Here is an 18,882-nt window from a genome sequence, read left to right on the forward strand (position 1 = left end):
GTCGGGTAGCGGCACAGTAAAGGGATCTGCAGTCTGCCAGGTCCTTACTCAGTAAAGCAAATATCATTGAAGGAGTTGGGGTGAAGGAAGGATGAAATGCTGATTAACTGAATATGTACAAACTTTCCTACGTTTTGGTTGGTATTGGTCAATCTTTATTCTTTCGTGCTTTCTTTCCCCAGGAAAACCAATTCTACAAACAATCATAAAGATAAAAACTTACGCCAGAGAAACACAAATTAAAAATGCTTATCATGTAAGTATGACTTGCACACATCTCAGAAACGCGCAGACTAAAAGTCCTCCTTTTTCTGTCCTGGTTTGGATGTGTAAACTTATTCCATGTGCTAAAGTTACCGCTGCTCAGAGGATGGCATGTGCCTTCCTGGCACGCTTCAGAGCACGGGGGGGTATCGAGGATTTTTCTCATGAGACACGTAGGCAGTTTAATGATTCCTAGCTCCCTAGCTCTACGTAATCACTACCATCACTAATAAAAAGAACTCCCCTAAGGAAGCTAACCTTGGTCGGAAAGCCTCTATCTCCATTAAGACCGCGTTGGATGTTAAGCGCTTTGTTGACGTACTGTTGTGGCATGCGATGTTGGAAATGCTGTCAGGCATTGACTAGCACCTTTTCTCATTTCTTTTTTAGAGCTTTAAGTTTCTGAGAGACTGATGGCAATATGACCTGCTAAATTTAAGGGTTGGAACTCTTGGTTCTAGAACTCCAGTTCTGTCTGATTTTCCCTTTTTTTTTTTGTTTTTTTCTTCCTTTTCAAGTGAGCAACAATATGACTGTCTAAAGCATGCCTTATTTAGCCTCTCCTGCAAGGATGACCTAGTCAGATAAACTTTAATACTGCTTCAGTGTAGAAGGTGTAAACTATTTTGGGCTTGATGTGCTGTGAATGTTGCTTTTTTTTTTCTCCTTACTATATTTAAACATTAGAAGTAGTAAGTCGGATCACGCATGCGCCATTTTTTACTTACCGTAGCTGTTAAATTGGCAAAGCTCAAAAACGCACTGCTGCCATCTAGTGATACTTTTTGTAAAGTACGGCGAGACTTACAAATATATACAGTATATATTTATATTTGGGGGGAGGAGAAAAACCAAAATCCAGTAATCGTGTTTCATTTTGAAGCTGCTGATGTTCATTCCTTACTGTATGTCTGGTAGATGAGAGGGTGATGCTGTTCTGGTGCGTAGGGAAGGAATTCTAAGTTGAAATATATCTTAAGGGCTTAACCTATAGAGACTTGGGTGTCCTGCGGTCAGACGTCAGAAGCCGGAGCAGTTCAGCAAGGTGGTGGTGAAATGCAGTTGAAACAAAAACAGAACTTCAGTTTATAAATATATATATATGATTGCTTTTTAAGTGATTTTTTTTTTTTTTGTTAACTCATGTAAATTCTCAAATCCTTTTGCACTGATGTGTTCAACATATTCTTGTACATTCAATTCAGGCAAACTTTTATAATTTTTTTTTGTTTAAATGAAACGTTACAGCATGGTGATATTCTATGCAACTAGTTATCTTTAGTTTGACACTGTAATTTCTCATGATTTAAAGATTGTAGAAATAGACCTAACAGGGTTCTCATGATGTGCGTAACTGTAGATGCATGAACTTGTGTTCTGTGTATTTGTTGAAGTGCAATGATGTATAAAAAAAAAAAAAAGTGGATTCACCTGTTTTTAAAAATAAAACACTGACAAAAATGTGTGAGACTTCCAAATATTTAATGGCATCGGAGCTGCGTACCTCGGAGCGGGCGTTCCAGCGGTGACGCGTCACACGTGGCTCAGCCTTCCGTCAGTCTTTTCAGTTCCTTCTCCACGTCCTCCACAAACGCTGGGAAGTGTTGGTCCATCAGGCATAAGCGGATGAAGGGTCCCAGCTCTTGCACGCTCCACGCTGAATGCCGGTACAGCAGGGGCAGCTCAGACTTCTGGTTCAGCACAGACTGCAAAGGAACGACAGCGCTGTTGCACTGATCTCGTACACACAAGGTAGCGCCACGTGGGTTTTGTAATGATGCAGCTACGTCAAGTTTTTCCTTCGGCATTTAATAAAGATGCATCTGCCTTGTTATTACACCGTTTGAATGCTTTCAGTCCTGTATGGCTCACGTATGGAACGCCTCTCTCCTATCGAACTTCAATTCCAACAGAGCTGCCTGTGCAGGAGTTACCTCAGAAATGTCAGTTTCCTGGATAACGTGATGCAGTGACTGCATTCTGTGTGAGAGAACAGGATCCTGTGCAAAGGGCGTGCACTGCTGTGAGGCACGCAGAGGGGCAGCTGGAGGCGAAGGTGAGTGGTCACCGTGTTATAGAGGGATCTGCCTTCGGGTTGACGTGCTTCAGATGCACAGTGTGGCCTCTTTGGAAGCTCTGACACAGCAGTGGGGCTGAAGCATGCCACCTCCTTCGGGCAGCTCAGGAGTGCTGTTAGCTCCTCCAGCTCCTACTGCTTGAACATGGAACAGTGCGAGGGCAAGCAGACTGTGCATACTGACATGTGGAGTACAGCTCTGTCTGTGTGCACTGAAAAAGACCCTCCTATTCTTAGTAATGGCAGTGGTTCACACAGAAGTCTTGCTGTTATCCTGGTGTAGTTTTTAAAAATGTTTTAAAAGAAACAATGCTGGAGAGAATACCTGAGACCAGAGCTCCCTGCTACCTTCTGGGGGTGGTAGGAATGAAGAAATGCAGCTCCAGAGTGTTCCGGAGCAGCAGCAGGATGGGTTATGTCTCCAAAGCTGAACTGGGGGAAGAAGCCCTGAACAAGCTTTGTAATTTGTGGGAAATCCCAGCTCACAGCACAGCTGCAGTAAGCTGAATAAAAGAGTGTGAGGGCAAGTAGTAGATGATGTGTAAAACCGTATCAGAGCCTTGGTGGAAGGGAATTTGCCAGTAACTCAAGGGAGAGAAGGATTACAGCATGTGGCAAATGAAAGCCTCACTAGCAGAAAGCTGTGCTCAGAAGCAGGGATAATGCACCCACCTTGCACAGGGACTGAAGAATGGCAGTTTTTAGTTTTGCTGCTATAGATAGTAGCCCTGATAGCATCCTGATGCGTAATGAAGACTCTTAGCAGATGTTTACAGCATGAGACAGCTTTCTCTGCACCTGAGTTTCACTTACAGGATCTAAATTATATATATTTTCCTTTTTACCTGTGCCAGCTGCATTGTAGATCTTCTTTCTCCAAAGTTTGTGCAGGAATCTGGCAGAGGCTCATCTGGCTAGAAAACATCAAATGCAGAAAATTGCTTGTTACCAAGAAGGGTGTGAGCATGTGCAGGAAGGGAAGTGGTTCCATTTGGAGATATAAAAGGAAGAGTGTGCTCAGCTACCTTGAGCAGTAAAAAGGCATCTCTTCTATGGAACCTGAAAGCACATCTGTTAAATTCTTTAAAAATGAAAGACAAGGAGTAATGGGCCTGCAGTTAAACTGTCACAGCTAAACCAAGGTAGCTTAAACTGCTTGCTGGAAGTAACTTCAAAGAAATAGCATGAACGCTCCCCAGGAGCATGCTCTTTAACTTCCCATGGGTTGCATTGCTGAAAAGATGGTTCAGGGTGGCAGTTCAGTTTTGGAGTGAGGTTTTCAGTCACTTCTGAGTGATGCTGTTAGATCACTGCTGGTGTTCAACTCTGTTCTGCCATTAAATATTTCATTTAGCTTCTGTTATTTCACTCATTTCCTGATGAGTTAAAATCCAAAGCACAGACAAATCAGCAATATGTTCAACACCTCCAATTTTCTCTATCAAATATTGTTTTCACTGTCCAGCAATACAGGACTTCTCGAAAATGGTGTAGCTGAAAACTTTGTTGTTCCCATTGCTGTTCTTGATATATTATCACACACCCAAGAGGTTTTCTGGCTAAGTTAGCTACAGCAGTGCTTTTCAGAGCTGGTGAATGAGATCCTCTGAATACCCAGGAGTGTATATTTAAGAATTAGTCATCCTCAGCAGCACTATCTGCCTCCTTCAGTCACCTTAACTCTTTGCCGTGGGGAGGGCAAAAATTCTTTTCCTACCCTGAAATCACTTCCAAGTGTGTCAGGGTAGCTAAAATGGATACGATGACCATATTTACAGTTAATAAAACTTCAGAGGAGTGGGTAAACACAAAAAGGGGAACTTAAGTCATGGTTACTTAAATTTCTCATAAGCAGTACAATTCAGCTGACAAGCTGCAAGGTGGTTCCCAACTTGAGGAGCTAGAAGCAATTTTTAAGCACTGTTCTGTTAACCTTTTTCAGGCAGGTTAAGAAAGCAGGAATATGATAGCCAGCTTCTGTCGCTGCCTCCCAGAACGGCTCTACTTACTGCACGTAGCACTGATGTACTTTGTTCAGTATCCTCCACTTGGCTGCGACTGTAACAGAGGTTCTGGCTTAGTTCATCAGCTTCGTGAACCGGCACAAACTCTGCGAGTTTCTGAACGCAGCTGCAGCAGTGTTCCAGCATCTGCTCTTCTGAATCTCCACCAAACTGAACTCGAAACATGCGGCATTCGTTCTGCTGAAAAATCAGGGAGAAATTAATTTGACTGCTCAGCCATCCACTCAACATGTTTTGATTTAATTAAGCCTCTATTAGATATAGTTAGATAGAAGCTGATTAATTCTTGGATCGCTGCTCCATCTTAAAGACAAAGAAACAAGTTTTCCCTGCTGTATTTTTATTATCTCAGCAGCTGAATGAGAATATAATCCCCAGTCTGAAGTCCAGCAAAAATAAATAAGAGAAAATGGCAAGCAAACAGGGTCACCTGTCACCTAATTAAGGGTCTGTCCAAGTGAATGTGCATTGCCACTGTTTGTACTGTGACTGCAGCGAGATTGAAGTTCTTATTGTTGCTGGAAATAATATCCTGTAAGGGTGCACCAGCACTGACCAGTTACTGGTGACAGAAAATGAGATGACTCTAAAGCAAGCGCATCTGGTATCTGGTATAAGCAAAGAGTTCTGGGAACAGTATTGTTTAGGTTTATGTCTCTGTCTGCCTCAGACCCAGCCTTACCCACCCAGCAAGCCCCTGCACAGCTAAATGAACAAATTCAGTGTAGCTTTCCAGCTGAGTGCTGTTCTTTGAACCAAGTTAATGCAGATAAGGAGTGAGAGACACTGAAATGCTTCAGCAGAAGTACTGCGCAAATGGAAAGTTCCTCTGTAACCTCACTCTGAAATCAGCCCTTGTAAACTCTTGTGCTGAGGAGCAGCCTTAGCCTGCTGCTGTGGCAGTGATGCTGACTGACATTCAGAGTGGCTCGGTGCAGCTGTCCTTCACACAAGATGGCAGACGTACACAGATGCAGTCTTCCTGTTTAGTAAAGTGGAGAATTGCATCAAGTAGTACAAACAAAGCAGCTGAGCAAAACTGATCCCCAGTGTAAGCTGTCATGCTGAACAGTAGTATTTTTTTAAATACATGCACAGCCTGTCAGGCACAGTAACAGTCCAAATCACTTTCAGCTGATGTAAGGCTGATAGATACTGAACGCTCTTGTTTGCTGGTTGTATTTCTAGGACCTAGTTTGATCTTGAAATTGCAAATATAAAACACAGCTAAGGTAGCAGGAAAAGGGTGGGTTTTCTCTGGACTTAAGACAGCTTATGTGAGCGTTCAGCTTTCCTCAGATTTCAAGTTACATTTCATTAATGAAGGAGTCATCTGAGTCGAGAAAACGTAACTGAGAACTGACCTGTGGATAAATGCCAGGAAGGTCAGTTCTCATTAACGTGAGAAAACGGCAGCTTGCATCTTAATTTGAATTATTTTTGGAGACTTTAAAAGAAGGCCTTTGTCAGTTGCCTCTACAGCCCCCTGGTTATAAGCAGAAGACTGTGAACTTTACATTTTTTTTCCCTTCATTTCCATGCACGCCTGCATCTGATGGGTACGGTTTCATAATTATGTATGTATGTGAATATGTGTGTATTCCACAGAATGAGGTTCCCAGCAGTACGTCTGAGCTTCAGTGCTGGTCCATGACAGGTAATTTCTCTGCATACCTTGAAGGTCCGTATGTTAAGTTTCTCAGAGTAGAGCTTAGAAGTGCAGTCGGCCAGGTGAGAGCCCTACTAGAAAAGTGTTTGGTAAGAAGCACGCGGGTTTCACTGAGAACACAGCATTAATGACTGTGAAAAGCCAATGTTAACGTTCAGTTTCTTCTGAAGTGCATAATCCCAGCAATTACCCTCTGCAGGTTTTTTTTTGGAGGTGGAATACTCTGCAACTGCAAAGCCGTAACGTGCAGCAAAGAGAGCATGTACAGAAAATAATGGAAAGCACTAAAATGAATTTGCACTGAAATAGAGGAGCACAAGGTGAGACAGAAATAATAATGCAATATTTAGCTGCACACGCCCCACAGTTGTTTTGTGCCCTCAAATAGAGGAGGTGGTGGTCAAAAACAGTTTGCTTTCACTGTTTCAGTGCCTTCTGCTTCCTCTTGTACATTTTTTGTCCTTATTTAGGTCTTCCAGGGCTGAGACAACCCTCTGCACGGTGTGGCAGCCCTCCTGTATTTGCGTTACTTGGTTTTTTTAACATGTTTTTGAACAATAGCACAGAACCTATGTGCACTGACAGCATTTATGGGTTTGTTTCAGCTCTAATTTAGGATACAAACGTGAGAAACTGCATGACAGGACCACTGCAATACCATTAAGTCCACTTTAAGTCATGAGAATTTATGGTAAGTGAACATTCAGACGCAGCACATTCATTTAAGACAGCGTTAATATTCCTCGTTTCCTGAAAGCTTTCCCTTGGAGCTTTGTTAAAGCCTCACAATCACAGTGTTGTTGGCTTTGTTTCTTGTGAGATGCAGCGGAGTCCCTTAATGCTGGCTGAGGAGGTGATTCTGTTAGCTGTGAAGGAAATTGGTCATCGTCTGATTCACCAGAGCTAATTACTCTGCGACAGCTCAACAGTCTTCTGTGATGCTCTACATTTCATAACAATAATCCGACAAAAATCAGACAGCAAAGGTGTTTTGGGTACAGGCAAACATAACCCATGAATTTAAAACAGCTGAAGATACCTATTTTTGCATTTCCTAGTGCCACCGCTTGTCTGGGCTCATTCCGAAACAGGGAGAGTCTCTGTATTTGCACAGTGTTGTCATTCCTCACACCTGCATTTAGCTTGAAGTTAGCAAGGCATCCCTCTCTGCGAAACAATACTGTTTGGTTTGTAATTTCCTATGACAAAGAACAGCTGTGCATCTGTCAGAGAAGATACCAGGTAAAAGATCCAAAGAGAAGAGGACTTTCTACAGTTCTCACCTATCCTGGATATTGCTATGTGCAATTACAATAACCTACTGCACGCCTCCTGCAAGAGTTCCTGTCGGGGAAAGCCGGAACAACTTAGAGCACTTGGGATGTTTTCATGCCTTAATAGTTCTGTGAGTGGTTCCTAAGTTCATGGTGGTCTCTAGCAGCCACTGAATGAGGGGTTCTTTCCAAAACTTCCTTTCCTAACCTAAAGGTGAATTCCCTCATCAAGTAAAGAGAGTTAAATTGGAAGCAGCTGTTTAGGCTGAAACAACAAAGAGCAGAACGTATCAGGGGAGAAAGAATGAGGTATTCTCACTATGAGACAGGTTAGGTTTCTGAAAGAGCTCCTGGAAAGGCTCTACAACCAGGAAAACTGAGATTTATACACAAGTAATGACGTGACACTTGTTGTCAACTTCATGTCTGACCAACCCCTTTTCATGAAGGAGAAAGAGTAATGCAGGTCCCTTCCAATCACTTCCACACCAACTGTGTGAGTGACCAGACTGGCACTACTATCTGTAGCCAGAAGAAGGCTCAATCACTTGTTTGGGTATATTCATGTGCCACAGAGACACGTGGCTGACAGGCAGCAGGATTCTGTATGTGCAGAGATTGCTTTTATCTTTTTAACTGTTAGCAGCGCAGCTTTCCCAGCATCGGCTGCTTCAGGCTTTGATGTTCAGGCTGGCAAATGGAATCCCAAAGAAATATTAGCCTAGCTGTCTTAGCAGCTAACTCTGAGGAGGCTGAAAGCCTCAAGGAGCAGCAGATACAAAAGACACTCGATTCAATCCAGGTTTGTTTCATACCTAAAGTAAAACAACAAATAAGAGCAAAGAAAAAAATACCAGCACCTTTAATTTATATACACAGTTTACGTGACCTTAAAGTTTCTGGTTTAATTTATCCAGTATTAAAAAACATCAGCCAGCCAGAACTGATAGCAATTAGAAATACTGCATTGTAACTCCCTACCTTTGACTGAGCATGGAGCAGCAGGCAGTCTGCTCGTCTTGCTATCCTCAGCCACTTCTGGGAGTCAATTAATGAGAAGCCCTCCTGAAACAAAGCACAGCACAAACTACTTGTACAGCAAACTTACAGTACTCCAAACTGCACGCTCAAATGATGTGATATAATTTAAACCCTAACGAAGATGACTGTTGTCTCAGTACGGGCATTTTTGTATCTACCAAACAACTGCCAATAAGTAATTTTTACCACGCTGAATTAAATTGGAATTGGTAGCTCCAGTAACAACTGTCAGAGCACATTCTAATTTCCATATATATTTAGTATGCGTGTTATGAAAGTGACCTTGAGATGCACAATGAGCCAGAGCAGAACTTCCACCTCTCCTCCCAAAGCCTGTGAAGTTGCTGGAGAAGGCAGCAGAGGGCAGGCAATCCCGACTAATGGGACCTCGTGCATTTCACCGAGGGCCAGGCAGGCATTTCTCCAGTTGGAATCCAGGTAAACAAGCAGCAGCCTGGATAACTTGGTATTTATATACCCCAGTTCTGACCACCTCTTGAAATGTGACGGACTGCTCAGCAGCACAAGGAACTTATTTCCCCCCTTTTGGGCTGCTGAGTGTGTTTCATACTCAGAGGAATATCTACCTTCTCAGAACACACGGGTCCGTTCAGAGCTGCGCACTCTGGTTAAGCAGCTGGGCTGAGTCCTGGGCAACCGAACCACCCAGGAAATAATGTGAGTTGGAGCAGGACTGCTTCCTACCCACAGCCAAGGCTGCTGGAGAAGCAGTTCTGGCACCACCTTTCACTAGGCCATTTTCTTCAACTCGTGGCCCCTCCTGCTTACTCCATCCATTTCAGCCGCTTACTGCTCGAGCTGCACACGATCTGTTTGTTTACACGTGGCTGTTCTCACAGTAAGCCTATTTTTATAGCATTCTTCCTTTCTCTAGAAAGGAAGGAAAGACGTAGGTAGAACAAATCTCCTTAAAATAATCACCATTTTCACAGAGATCATAAAAGGCAGCTAATGTTTAACTTTCCTACCAGTTGCACTGATGTTTCCCAGGTTGTCTTTTGTTTATATACCTGTTTCTGAGGTAAAGCAAGCCGGAGAAATAAATAGCAGTTAGCATTATTTTTGTGCACCTAATTATTCAACTCCAAATCCCAAATTTAATTAACCGAAATTGAATTTTCTTCAAGTTTAATTAACTAAATGAAGAACAAAACAGAAAGAGCTTCCTTTCCTCTTGTACATCTGGATGACTGTATATTGCAAAGCAGAACAAAACCTAAAAATAGTGAAAGCAAATAGGAAAATTTGGTGCGTGACTTGAGCAGTACAACAGAGCTGGTTTGGTGCAAAAGGAGAGGGCATGTTTTGGAGAAACTCAGTTTCACAGAACTACTCAGATTGGACTCCACCATTAAATCCCTCATGTCGTTAACTGGATCAGCTTTAAATCTGCTCTCGCCATGTGCACAGAGAAACAAATAGTACCAGCAGCTCCGTGATGCCATCCCCGTGCTGCTGTGCACACACAGATCCAAGCAGCTGTGGTCACGTTTCCCTCAGGCAGGCCACACCAATACCTGCTTTGCATTCAGAGCAGAGTACAACTGAGCAGCACTGGGCGCGAGCAAAGACAGATGGCAGTAGGAGATTAATTGGGAACCGAGACAGAAAGGCGACGTAAAATTGGGCAGGAACAAAAGACCTCAGTTTGCAGTCTGAAGATACAAGTGGCAGTAATTTCCTAAGTTTGATGATTAGTTTCCAATCGTGCACATCCTCCTTAATGCCATCTCCAGGGTCACGCTTGTACGAACACTGCATTCAAGGGAAACAATTTCATACATCTGTGACAAAAGTCCTTCTGAGGGAGGATCCTGAGAAAAAATAAATGACAGCAGAAAACAAAGCAAGATGCTTCCCATGTATTTTAGGAACAGGACAAGACATGACCACATCACCCAAGAGGCAGAGAAGCCAATAATGCTATTCCAGATTGACACCCACGTACTCCTGTCATTAATTGGGAATGACTTTTCTTCTGGTTTTACATTCCAGCATTCAAAAAGTGGCTGGATAATGAGGCCCTTGTTCTGTGGTGCAAGGTATTGTTACAAATCTTCCATTATTCTGTCATCTAGAAAGTGCTAAGCAACATATGAACGCAGCTAACACAGAAAACTGCTTATTCTTTATTTTTTTCATTAATGACTATGAAATAAATCTTGAATTCCATCCTAAGGCCAGTAGGTGTGAAAATTAATCTCTGAAAGTAATTCAATTCAAACCCTCATTATTATGTTAAGACGAACACATGCAGAAGGAGAATCACAGAATCTGAAGATGCCTTCCTTCCTTCCTTCTGTATCTGTCTCAGCAATCTAAATACTGCCACAGCATCTCTGGGGAGCTCCATGCATAGCACAAGCCATGTGCTTCGCAGGCTGTGTGTAACACAGGTCTTAGTTGGTATATAAGCATCAGCTGGCTCAGCCACATCTTCAGAATATAGAACAGGAATTGGAAAGGAGAAAAGGCCAAAAAGTCACGGCAGACAGACTGCAAGCTAAGGAGGAATAAAAGGATGTTAAGCTCTGTTATCTCTCTGCATGCAATTTCTTCATCCCCAGTCCCTTAGAAGACTGATTTTAAATGCTGGTGTTAAGCTCTGATTCTGGAGAGCTGATCAGAGGGTTTTCTTTACAGAGCAGGAAAGCCAAAGCAAATACCAACTGCAGGACACACCTGAGACAGCCGTGCACGGGGCACTCGGTGACAACTGTCCTTTGCCAAGGCGCTGGGTGCAGGAGCTCCCACTGCCAGGCATTCGCTTTCTACAGAGCTCCCACAGACACACACACCTACTGTAGCCCCCCAAAGGAGCAAACAACAAAACTTAAACCCCTGATTCAGGACAAGTCTGGATATGTTTTTAAGTTAGAACTTGAAAAAACATGTATTTTTAAGCTACAATTTTAAACAATGACAGCTGACCCAGAGAGGTGAACAGTTTGCTCACGAGATGAGCTGGCTGAGGCTCCTGAAGGCATCCCATCAGTAAGTCAAATCAAGAAATTTCTTCTTTAAGCCCTGATACAAAATATAAACTTTGTTAAATCAGTACTTTATCTTAAACTCTAATTATTTCATCAATATGTATCGCTGCTGTAGTTCAGTTTAGTAGAATGAGGGGCAAAAGAATAGTACAGATCAGAACCCCTTACAACTAATCATTGCTGATAGACATCACTGTACAACAGGAATGTGTCAATACAGCAGATATAAATGGGGAAACTAATGTGCAGAGACATTCAGCTTATCCAAACATGTCAACAGGACACACTGAAACAAACTAAAATTTAAGTTTGGAACTCAGTTTCAGGCGCTCCAAAGAGAAAACATCCAAAGAACATCAGAATGGCTGCTGAACACTTGCCTAATTCATGAGGTTAGAATCTACTGCACCCTAGGAACTGCTCAGATACTGGAAGTCAGGAGCAGACCAGGAGGGCTCTAAGGATGCTTGACTTACAGTTCCAAAGATCAGGCCGCAAATCAATTACTCTGATTCATTTTATCCTATTAAATAAGCCCTCGTCACAGTTTCAATTTGTTTAACTTGTAGGGTACTAAGGATTCTAGCACTGGAATTAATTGCATCCAATAAAACACTGAAGTAAAACGTTCATGATGTGTGATTTGAAGGAAGGACAGGAAATAAAGTATACAACTGTGCAGCGTACAGCGAACACAATGTGTCCTCAGGGCACGGCCAGAAACTGCTGGAGAGGCTGTGAAGGTATTCCTGTTAAAATTCCATTACCTACAGGGTGCAGGAATGAGATTTTCCTACCCTAAGATACGCCATCTGTTAGGCAACACTGCAAAAACAGGTCCTGTAAGCATGTTGTGCAATTTAATTCCAAATGAAACACCAAAAATCACGAACAAGACCCCCTTTGATATACATTAGACGTGATGGATTTGTATCTTCCAGGCTGTGAAGTTCCATTTACCCTCCTCTTCATCCCATCTGGTTGCTCACAGGTAGTCATTTCTGGATGTGTCATTACAGAATGTTTAAAACGGCCTTGAAAGCATTCCCATTCCTTGGGAGTTTACTCATACAAGTAAATAATTTGGTTTCTTTGGGCAACTGCTGGAAACGCTGGACTTGCACACAATCCCTTCTTCCAGCAGCACGGACTTGCTTTCATCAGCAGTTCTGGAGTGTTTTCAGGTACTGAAATCATGTCAAAACAACAGCACCTCACCACGCAGCAGTGCTCAGCACAAGGTGTGCACTCCTCTGCCTGCTCTGAAAGTGCTCAGCCTCAGTGCCCACACTGCAGGGCTCTCTCTGGCAAGAACACAGTATTTCAGATTTCATTAGTGAAAAGGCTGACAGAGAAGAACTCACTGAATACCTCACTATGTTGTGACTCATTAAAATAATTCTGTAGGGCTATTGTATGTATTAAAGTTGTTAGATGTGAGCATTCTGTAACTGTTTTATAAACCTTACAGACAGATCACAGAGTCACCTGGCTCTACGTAGCTACTTCTTTTTAAGAAAAGATTCCTCAACACTCCTGCTTTAAGAAAACAGTAAGGACTGCAAGGCAAGCATTTAAGAGAAAATATGTTGATACAAAGTCAGGAATGCCTGAGTGTTCTTCCCCAAATGCATCGGCTTAATTCAGCCATTAATGAAACACACATTCCCATTTCTGAACTGTTTTTCACCTCAGTTGTGTGCAAATGGAGATGCACTGAAAGTTCTCCATAAATGGACCTGATCAGCACCGAGTCCAACCACCACTGACAGTTACTGCAGAATGAAAAAGAGCATTTCTCTATGAAATACGAAGTCTGAAATTAACACTTCTCAGCATGAAACCAATTATATTTTTTTCTAGACTTTTAAAAAGATCCACCCACATCTTACTAGCATCACCGAGAACTCGCTGGCAGCTAAAAAGGTTCATTTTGGCTTTTATAAAACACACACACGACTGAAGAACAGATGTACTCTGACTTTTCCTAAAGAAAACAGAAGGCACAAAACAAAATAATATGAAGCCGTTACCACACCGATTTTAGCATGTTCCAATTTCACACTAGAAGAGGTGAGAATACATCATACTACAGTACTGCCCATTTAAAAATATTCAATTAATCACCTTTGTGATAAATGTTGGATAAAAACTGGATTGAAGGGTGACCTCACTGTGCTTCCTCACAAGGGGCTTGGAGGGGTGGCCCTACTCTCCTCTCTCTGGTGTCCACCAACAGAACCTAAGGGAACACACAGCTGCACTGCGGGAGGGTGAGGCTGGCTGTCAGGAAAAGGTTCTTCACCAGGGGACAGTTGGGCTCTGGAACAAGCAGTGGGCACAGCACCAAGCTGCTGCAGTACAAGAAGCACGTGGACCAGTCTCAGATGTGTGGTCTGATTTTTGGGTGGCCCTGTGTGGAGCCAGGGCTTGGACTTGATGATCCTTATGGGTCCTTTCCAACTCAGGATATCCTATGATTCTTTTTTAATCTATTACTTAGGTTCATGTTGAAACTCTTGGAGTTGGGCAAGGTTTCATTTACTGCTGCAATCAGAATAAATAAATAAATTGGGAACATTTACCATGGAATGAATTGTTGCATTTAGATAAGGATTCCTTTCATTCTTGGATTTCCGCTGCAGGAAAAGAAAATGCCTTTGTAATCCAGCCACAGAAATTTTACAGAAACACAAAATAGTTATAGCTGAGAAGGAAATGGTCTGTGTGACAACAGAACTACGGCCAGAATAACTTCAACTTCTGTGTGACAACAGAACTACGGCCAGAATAACTTCAACTTCTGTGTGACAACAGAACTATGGCCAGAATAACTTCCTTCGGTCGCCTTTGCAATAAGCAGTGGCCGAGATGAGGCACCGTGCTCGAGGAACCACTTGTTTGTGTCAGGTGGCAGTTCCCATAATCATGTGTTGTGTGACTGCTTAATGCTGCCCAACGACAAACAATCCACTCCTGAGAAAAGCTGTGCAGTCTTAAGAAAGGTGGCTCATCTGTCAACAGCAAAGGCCTCAGAACAGCCCGAGGAGAGGGAAAACTGGATAACAGTGCTTGTTGCAGGTTGGTGGATGGTTCATTTGGGTTTTAGCACACTACAGCAGACTGCTGGTATTCAAATCAGCGTAAAACATCCAGTGGTTCTTGAGCTAAATGTCACATCTCTAGTGCATATTAAGCCTTGTTTACACAAGGAACACCATTCTTATGAGATCTTTTCTACCATTCCTTAAAACCTGTAAAGTGCAAAGAGCCTACATGGTGCACCCCAAAGTCAGTAAGGTCACCTTCAGTCTTCTCCGGGGTGTTGCAGAAAGTGGGACTGCTGTGACTGCCCTGCTTGGTCACCTCACATCATGGACAACATACTTTTCTGCAACAGTGTTTGGAAATGCTTACACACAGATCTTGTGCCTCCTATCAGAGGATCAGAGGTAAAGCTACAATAACCATTATCCAGTTCCCTCAAAATCAGGAGCCTGTAGTACATCAAAAGGCCTGAAAAGCAGGGATTAGAAAATGGATCAGAAGACTCAGTATCAACTTTTAAAGGACGTAGTTACCACACAGCAAGAAACTATTCTTTAGGGGAAATGGTTTCAAAATAAAAGAGGAGAGATTTAGATTGGATATAAGAGAAAGTTGGTTTTTTTACACTAAGGGCACAGGTTGCCCAGAGAGGTGGTGATGCCCCACCCCTGCAAACACCAGGTCAGGCTGGGGGGCTCTGAGCACCTGATGTGCATTGCAGGAGGCTGGACTGGACCTTTATTGGTGCCTTCCAACTCAAACAATTCTGTAATTTACATTGGAGGGAATTTTGGTGCAAGCAAGGCGGCGTATTTGTGTTGCAGAACACCTCGTCCTTGAAAAGGAAATACTCAGCAGCCCATGGGAGCAAGTAGAAATGAACACACATCTTAAAAACCTGAGCTGTGTACTTCCCACAATTGCAGAGCTCTGTCAAACTTGATATGTTCTCTCTGAAGCAAAACTTGTGAATTTCACATTATCCCACATGACAAAATGTCCATTATAATGGACCCCCAGTGAGAAGATGTGGTCTGTGACAGATTCAAGGGAGAGCTGTGTATTTAGTCGTGCAAAGCCTGTTTATAATATTGTGACAGGTTTCTGGCAACCGGGAGCTGGAGACTACAGGGAGATAGCACCAGTGAGATTCACCACTTCTACAGCCTGCTTATTTCTGCAGCAACAACACAGATTGCATGACATGGCAGTTGTCTTGTGACATGGCATCTCGACAAGGTCTTTGCCACCAGTGGCCGCTGCAGTTCCAGTTTGAGTGATACTGAAATGACACAGAATTTCTGGTGTCCCTGTGAGCTACTTGAACAAAACTGTTCAGAGATTCTGTAATGGCCACACATACTGTGATATCAGTGCTGTTATCTGGCCAACAGCATTGCTGCCTGTGCCGTTTCAGCACAATACCTGCGCATCATTCTGGTTGATGATAGTAACTGCTATCATCATATAAAAAAAATAATCATACAAACAGATTCCACAGCCTGTTCTTCAAAGCCTCAAAGGATACCTGTGGATTGGGATTGTCCTAAGCACAAGAATTTCATCAAAGCACATCAGTCTTGCATGGCACTGAGGGAAGGGACATCCTTCTGGGAAGGCATGTGCTTAAGGAACAAGTCCAAGCAGCCAGATGTGCTGGACCAAATCACTTGTGAACTGAAAACCCAACAGAGTGCTGTAGATGCCCACCTGTGTTCAGAAATAGCTGACTGGATAGCTGCTTGGTTTTTCAGCAAGTTGTATTTGCTTAAGAGGAAACTTTGGGAGGACTACTCCAATGTGGGCTCTTGCAGAGAGAGATGAGTAGTCATAGGGCAAGTTGTAGCAATGCAATTCACAATGCAATTAGTTCTGTATGCACAGAATATCTACAGCATGACCTCAATTATGTGTACTAGGAGATGTGCACCCAAAGGAATGTGTAGTCAGGTTTTTAAATACATACATTACCAATTTTGTACACTGTCTATGCCAGGTGTAGTCGTCAAAGCACTACAGCTCTTGTCCATGTCTTTCCCCTCTTTCATTAGTTTCTAAGGCAGTCTTTCAACTAGCTTTTAATGGTTATTTCAAGGGTACAAAGCAATACAAGCCTGCTAGTCAGTACACAGGGTACTAGAATGACACCAGTCCCAGGTGAGGGGCATTCTGCACTGACTCATTCTCCACAGAATTTGGCAGTTCTTATTTAATTGCTTCTGTATTAACTATCTGTGCATTCAATTACTCCTTTTCTTATTCATTGTTTACTATATCCCTAGATATTATAGATATTGTATCCCTAGATATCCTAGAATATCCCAAGTTGGAAGGGACCCATAAGAATCATTGAGTCCAACTACTGGCTCCACACAACTTCAACACTCAAAATAGGCTGCAATATCTTCCATCTTTCATTTTTACCTCGTCCAAAAACACTCAACGTGTCCTTCCTAACTGTATATAAACACCACGTCTGGCACAAAGGGCATCCAGACACCTCCCTGTTAGCTCACTCATCACCTATTTGACACACTTAACACACCCAAAAGTAAAGGATATCTTGAATTTTTAAACTGATTCTTAAAATCTGGAATGTCTACATTGGACTCTCCCTCTATGCTTTTATTCTTTAAGCATAAGACTTCTTAAGAGGCACAGCAAAAGCTAATGTTTAACTTTACACATACCCACTTACATGTTCTATTTAAAAATATATATATTTAGCAGTGCAGCATTTTCTGTTGGTTTGTCATAACCTGCTAGCATTTTTATCAGCCAATTCCTACTTGCTGTCATCACTGAATACTGATGTTCAAAGTGGATACCACCTTCCAGGACAGGCTTCTCTGCTGCAGGGAATGGAGTAATCTCAGCATCAAACCAATTCCTTCTAGGTGAGGTGTTTAATGATATCTTCACCGTTAGTAAACAGCCCTACTGAAGCACAATCTACAGCAGAATTAATTGACACAATCTGAACTTGTTATTTTGTCTCCAAGAGTGTAAGAGAGATGTTAGGCTACCCAGCATCAAAACCAACCAGACAAAAACATGCCACATGATAAACCAACTGATCAGCACCAAAATACTAACAGGTGACTGGCAAGAAACTGGCTGGACCACATAGCAAACCTTCCAAGAAGTTATATTTTTATCCATTTCTAAAGGGCATATTCTGTTTTTCTTAGGCTGAAGAATTACGTTGGACAAAAAGAAGTAATAGCATCTATCAAACTCTGCAGCACTGTTGTCTTAAACTAGATTTGCAGAAACACAGAAGAAATGCTGTTCCTCTGTATGAAATAATACTTTTAGTGTTACTCTAAATGAAAAGACTGAATAATATGTGGTACCTTCCACACATACAATAAAATTGGCAGTTTCACAGGGAGAGAACATGAAACAGAATGGGAAAAATAAGCCATTATTAATGCTAACAAAGGAGAAACGTTCTTTATACACAAGAAACTGAACAACTTACCAGCACTGTTCTTCCTTGGGAAATAAAGAAATGGCCAGAAACAACAATGGTAAGGATAAGATGACCAGTCTCCTCGTTTGATTCAAAAACCTTTAGAAAGATTCACAAAGTAAAGACGGAGCCTTTTGAGTGCAGAACAAGACTCTCCCAAGTGCAAAAGGAAAAGGGTGCCAGCAGTCAGGGACAGGTGAGAGACCTGGGACTGCTGAGCTCGGAGGAGGCTGGAGGGGGGTCTGATCAGTGCTTAGCCATACCTACAGGGTGGCAGCCAAGTGGACGGGGCCAGGCTTTGTGGTGGTGTGCAATGGCAGGACGAGGGGCAGCGGGCACTGACTGGAAGCTTCATGTGAACATAAAATTCTTAGTGGGTGACACAGGCTGCCCACACAGCTGGATCTCCTTCTCTAGAGGTGTCCAAAACCCACCCGGACCCCCGTGTAACACACTGCAGGGAACCCGCTTTAGCAGGGACTGGACTGGGTGATGTGCCTCAGGCTCGCAGCAGGTGCCCGCAATCCCCCTGCTGTCGCTGTTTCATGCCCAGCTGCCCTCAGAACCCCTCAGGACCAGCAGCACGGACACCGCGCACGCTCCACGCCGTCACCTTCCAGGAGTGGCCGCTTCCCTCCCCGTCCTCGCTGTCCGTAGGGGACAGGAAGCGGCCGTAGCGCTTCAGGGGCCAGGTGGTGGCGCTGGCGAGCAGGGAGGTGCCGCCCGCGCCGCTCGGCCGCTCGGGCGTTCCGCGGGAGGCTTGGTCCGCCTGGGAGCGGCCGCGCGAACGACCCCTGCGCGTAGCCATGTTGCGTGAGGGAGAGCAGGAGGCGGGCGGGGAGTCAGGCGCTGGGCGGGAAGCAGGAGCCAATAGGGGGGAAGAAGGAGCGCGCGAGTGGTTCTCTTCACCAATCAGCGCGCAGCACAAAATCGAGAGCCAATCCGGCAGCGTGCCCGGGCTCGTGCAGGTCTCTGCAAAGCGGGGGGGACTCGAGG

General features: G+C 43.4%; 2 protein-coding genes across 3 annotated transcripts in view; one reads left to right on the plus strand and one right to left on the minus strand.

The window, feature by feature from the left end:
* NPTN (neuroplastin) overlaps nucleotides 1-2,101 on the plus strand; it is a 46,945-nt gene extending 44,844 nt beyond the window's left edge. The window contains exons 7-8 of the mRNA XM_048955907.1: nucleotides 183-256; nucleotides 655-2,101. Of these exons, the coding sequence (XP_048811864.1) occupies nucleotides 183-243 (61 nt within the window). The 3' untranslated portion in view covers nucleotides 244-256; nucleotides 655-2,101. The remainder of the gene's footprint in view (nucleotides 1-182; nucleotides 257-654) is intronic.
* REC114 (REC114 meiotic recombination protein) lies at nucleotides 744-18,704 on the minus strand. 2 transcript variants are annotated; one of them, XM_048955909.1, is made up of 6 exons: nucleotides 18,500-18,704; nucleotides 17,896-17,985; nucleotides 8,290-8,373; nucleotides 4,351-4,545; nucleotides 3,187-3,255; nucleotides 744-1,970 (listed from the first exon to the last, which is right to left on the minus strand). In XM_048955909.1, exons 1-6 carry the CDS (start codon nucleotides 18,692-18,694, stop codon nucleotides 1,809-1,811), a joined length of 795 nt encoding a protein of 264 aa, XP_048811866.1. In that variant the 5' UTR covers nucleotides 18,695-18,704; the 3' UTR covers nucleotides 744-1,808. The 2 variants fall into 2 exon arrangements, with proteins under 2 accessions (XP_048811866.1, XP_048811865.1); XM_048955908.1 differs by having other exon boundaries at nucleotides 744-3,255; nucleotides 4,351-4,542.
* Between the last annotated feature and the right edge of the window lie 178 nt (nucleotides 18,705-18,882).

The sequence above is a fragment of the Lagopus muta genome, chromosome 10, assembly GCF_023343835.1.
Source record: "Lagopus muta isolate bLagMut1 chromosome 10, bLagMut1 primary, whole genome shotgun sequence".
Classification (NCBI taxonomy): Eukaryota; Metazoa; Chordata; class Aves; order Galliformes; family Phasianidae; genus Lagopus; species Lagopus muta.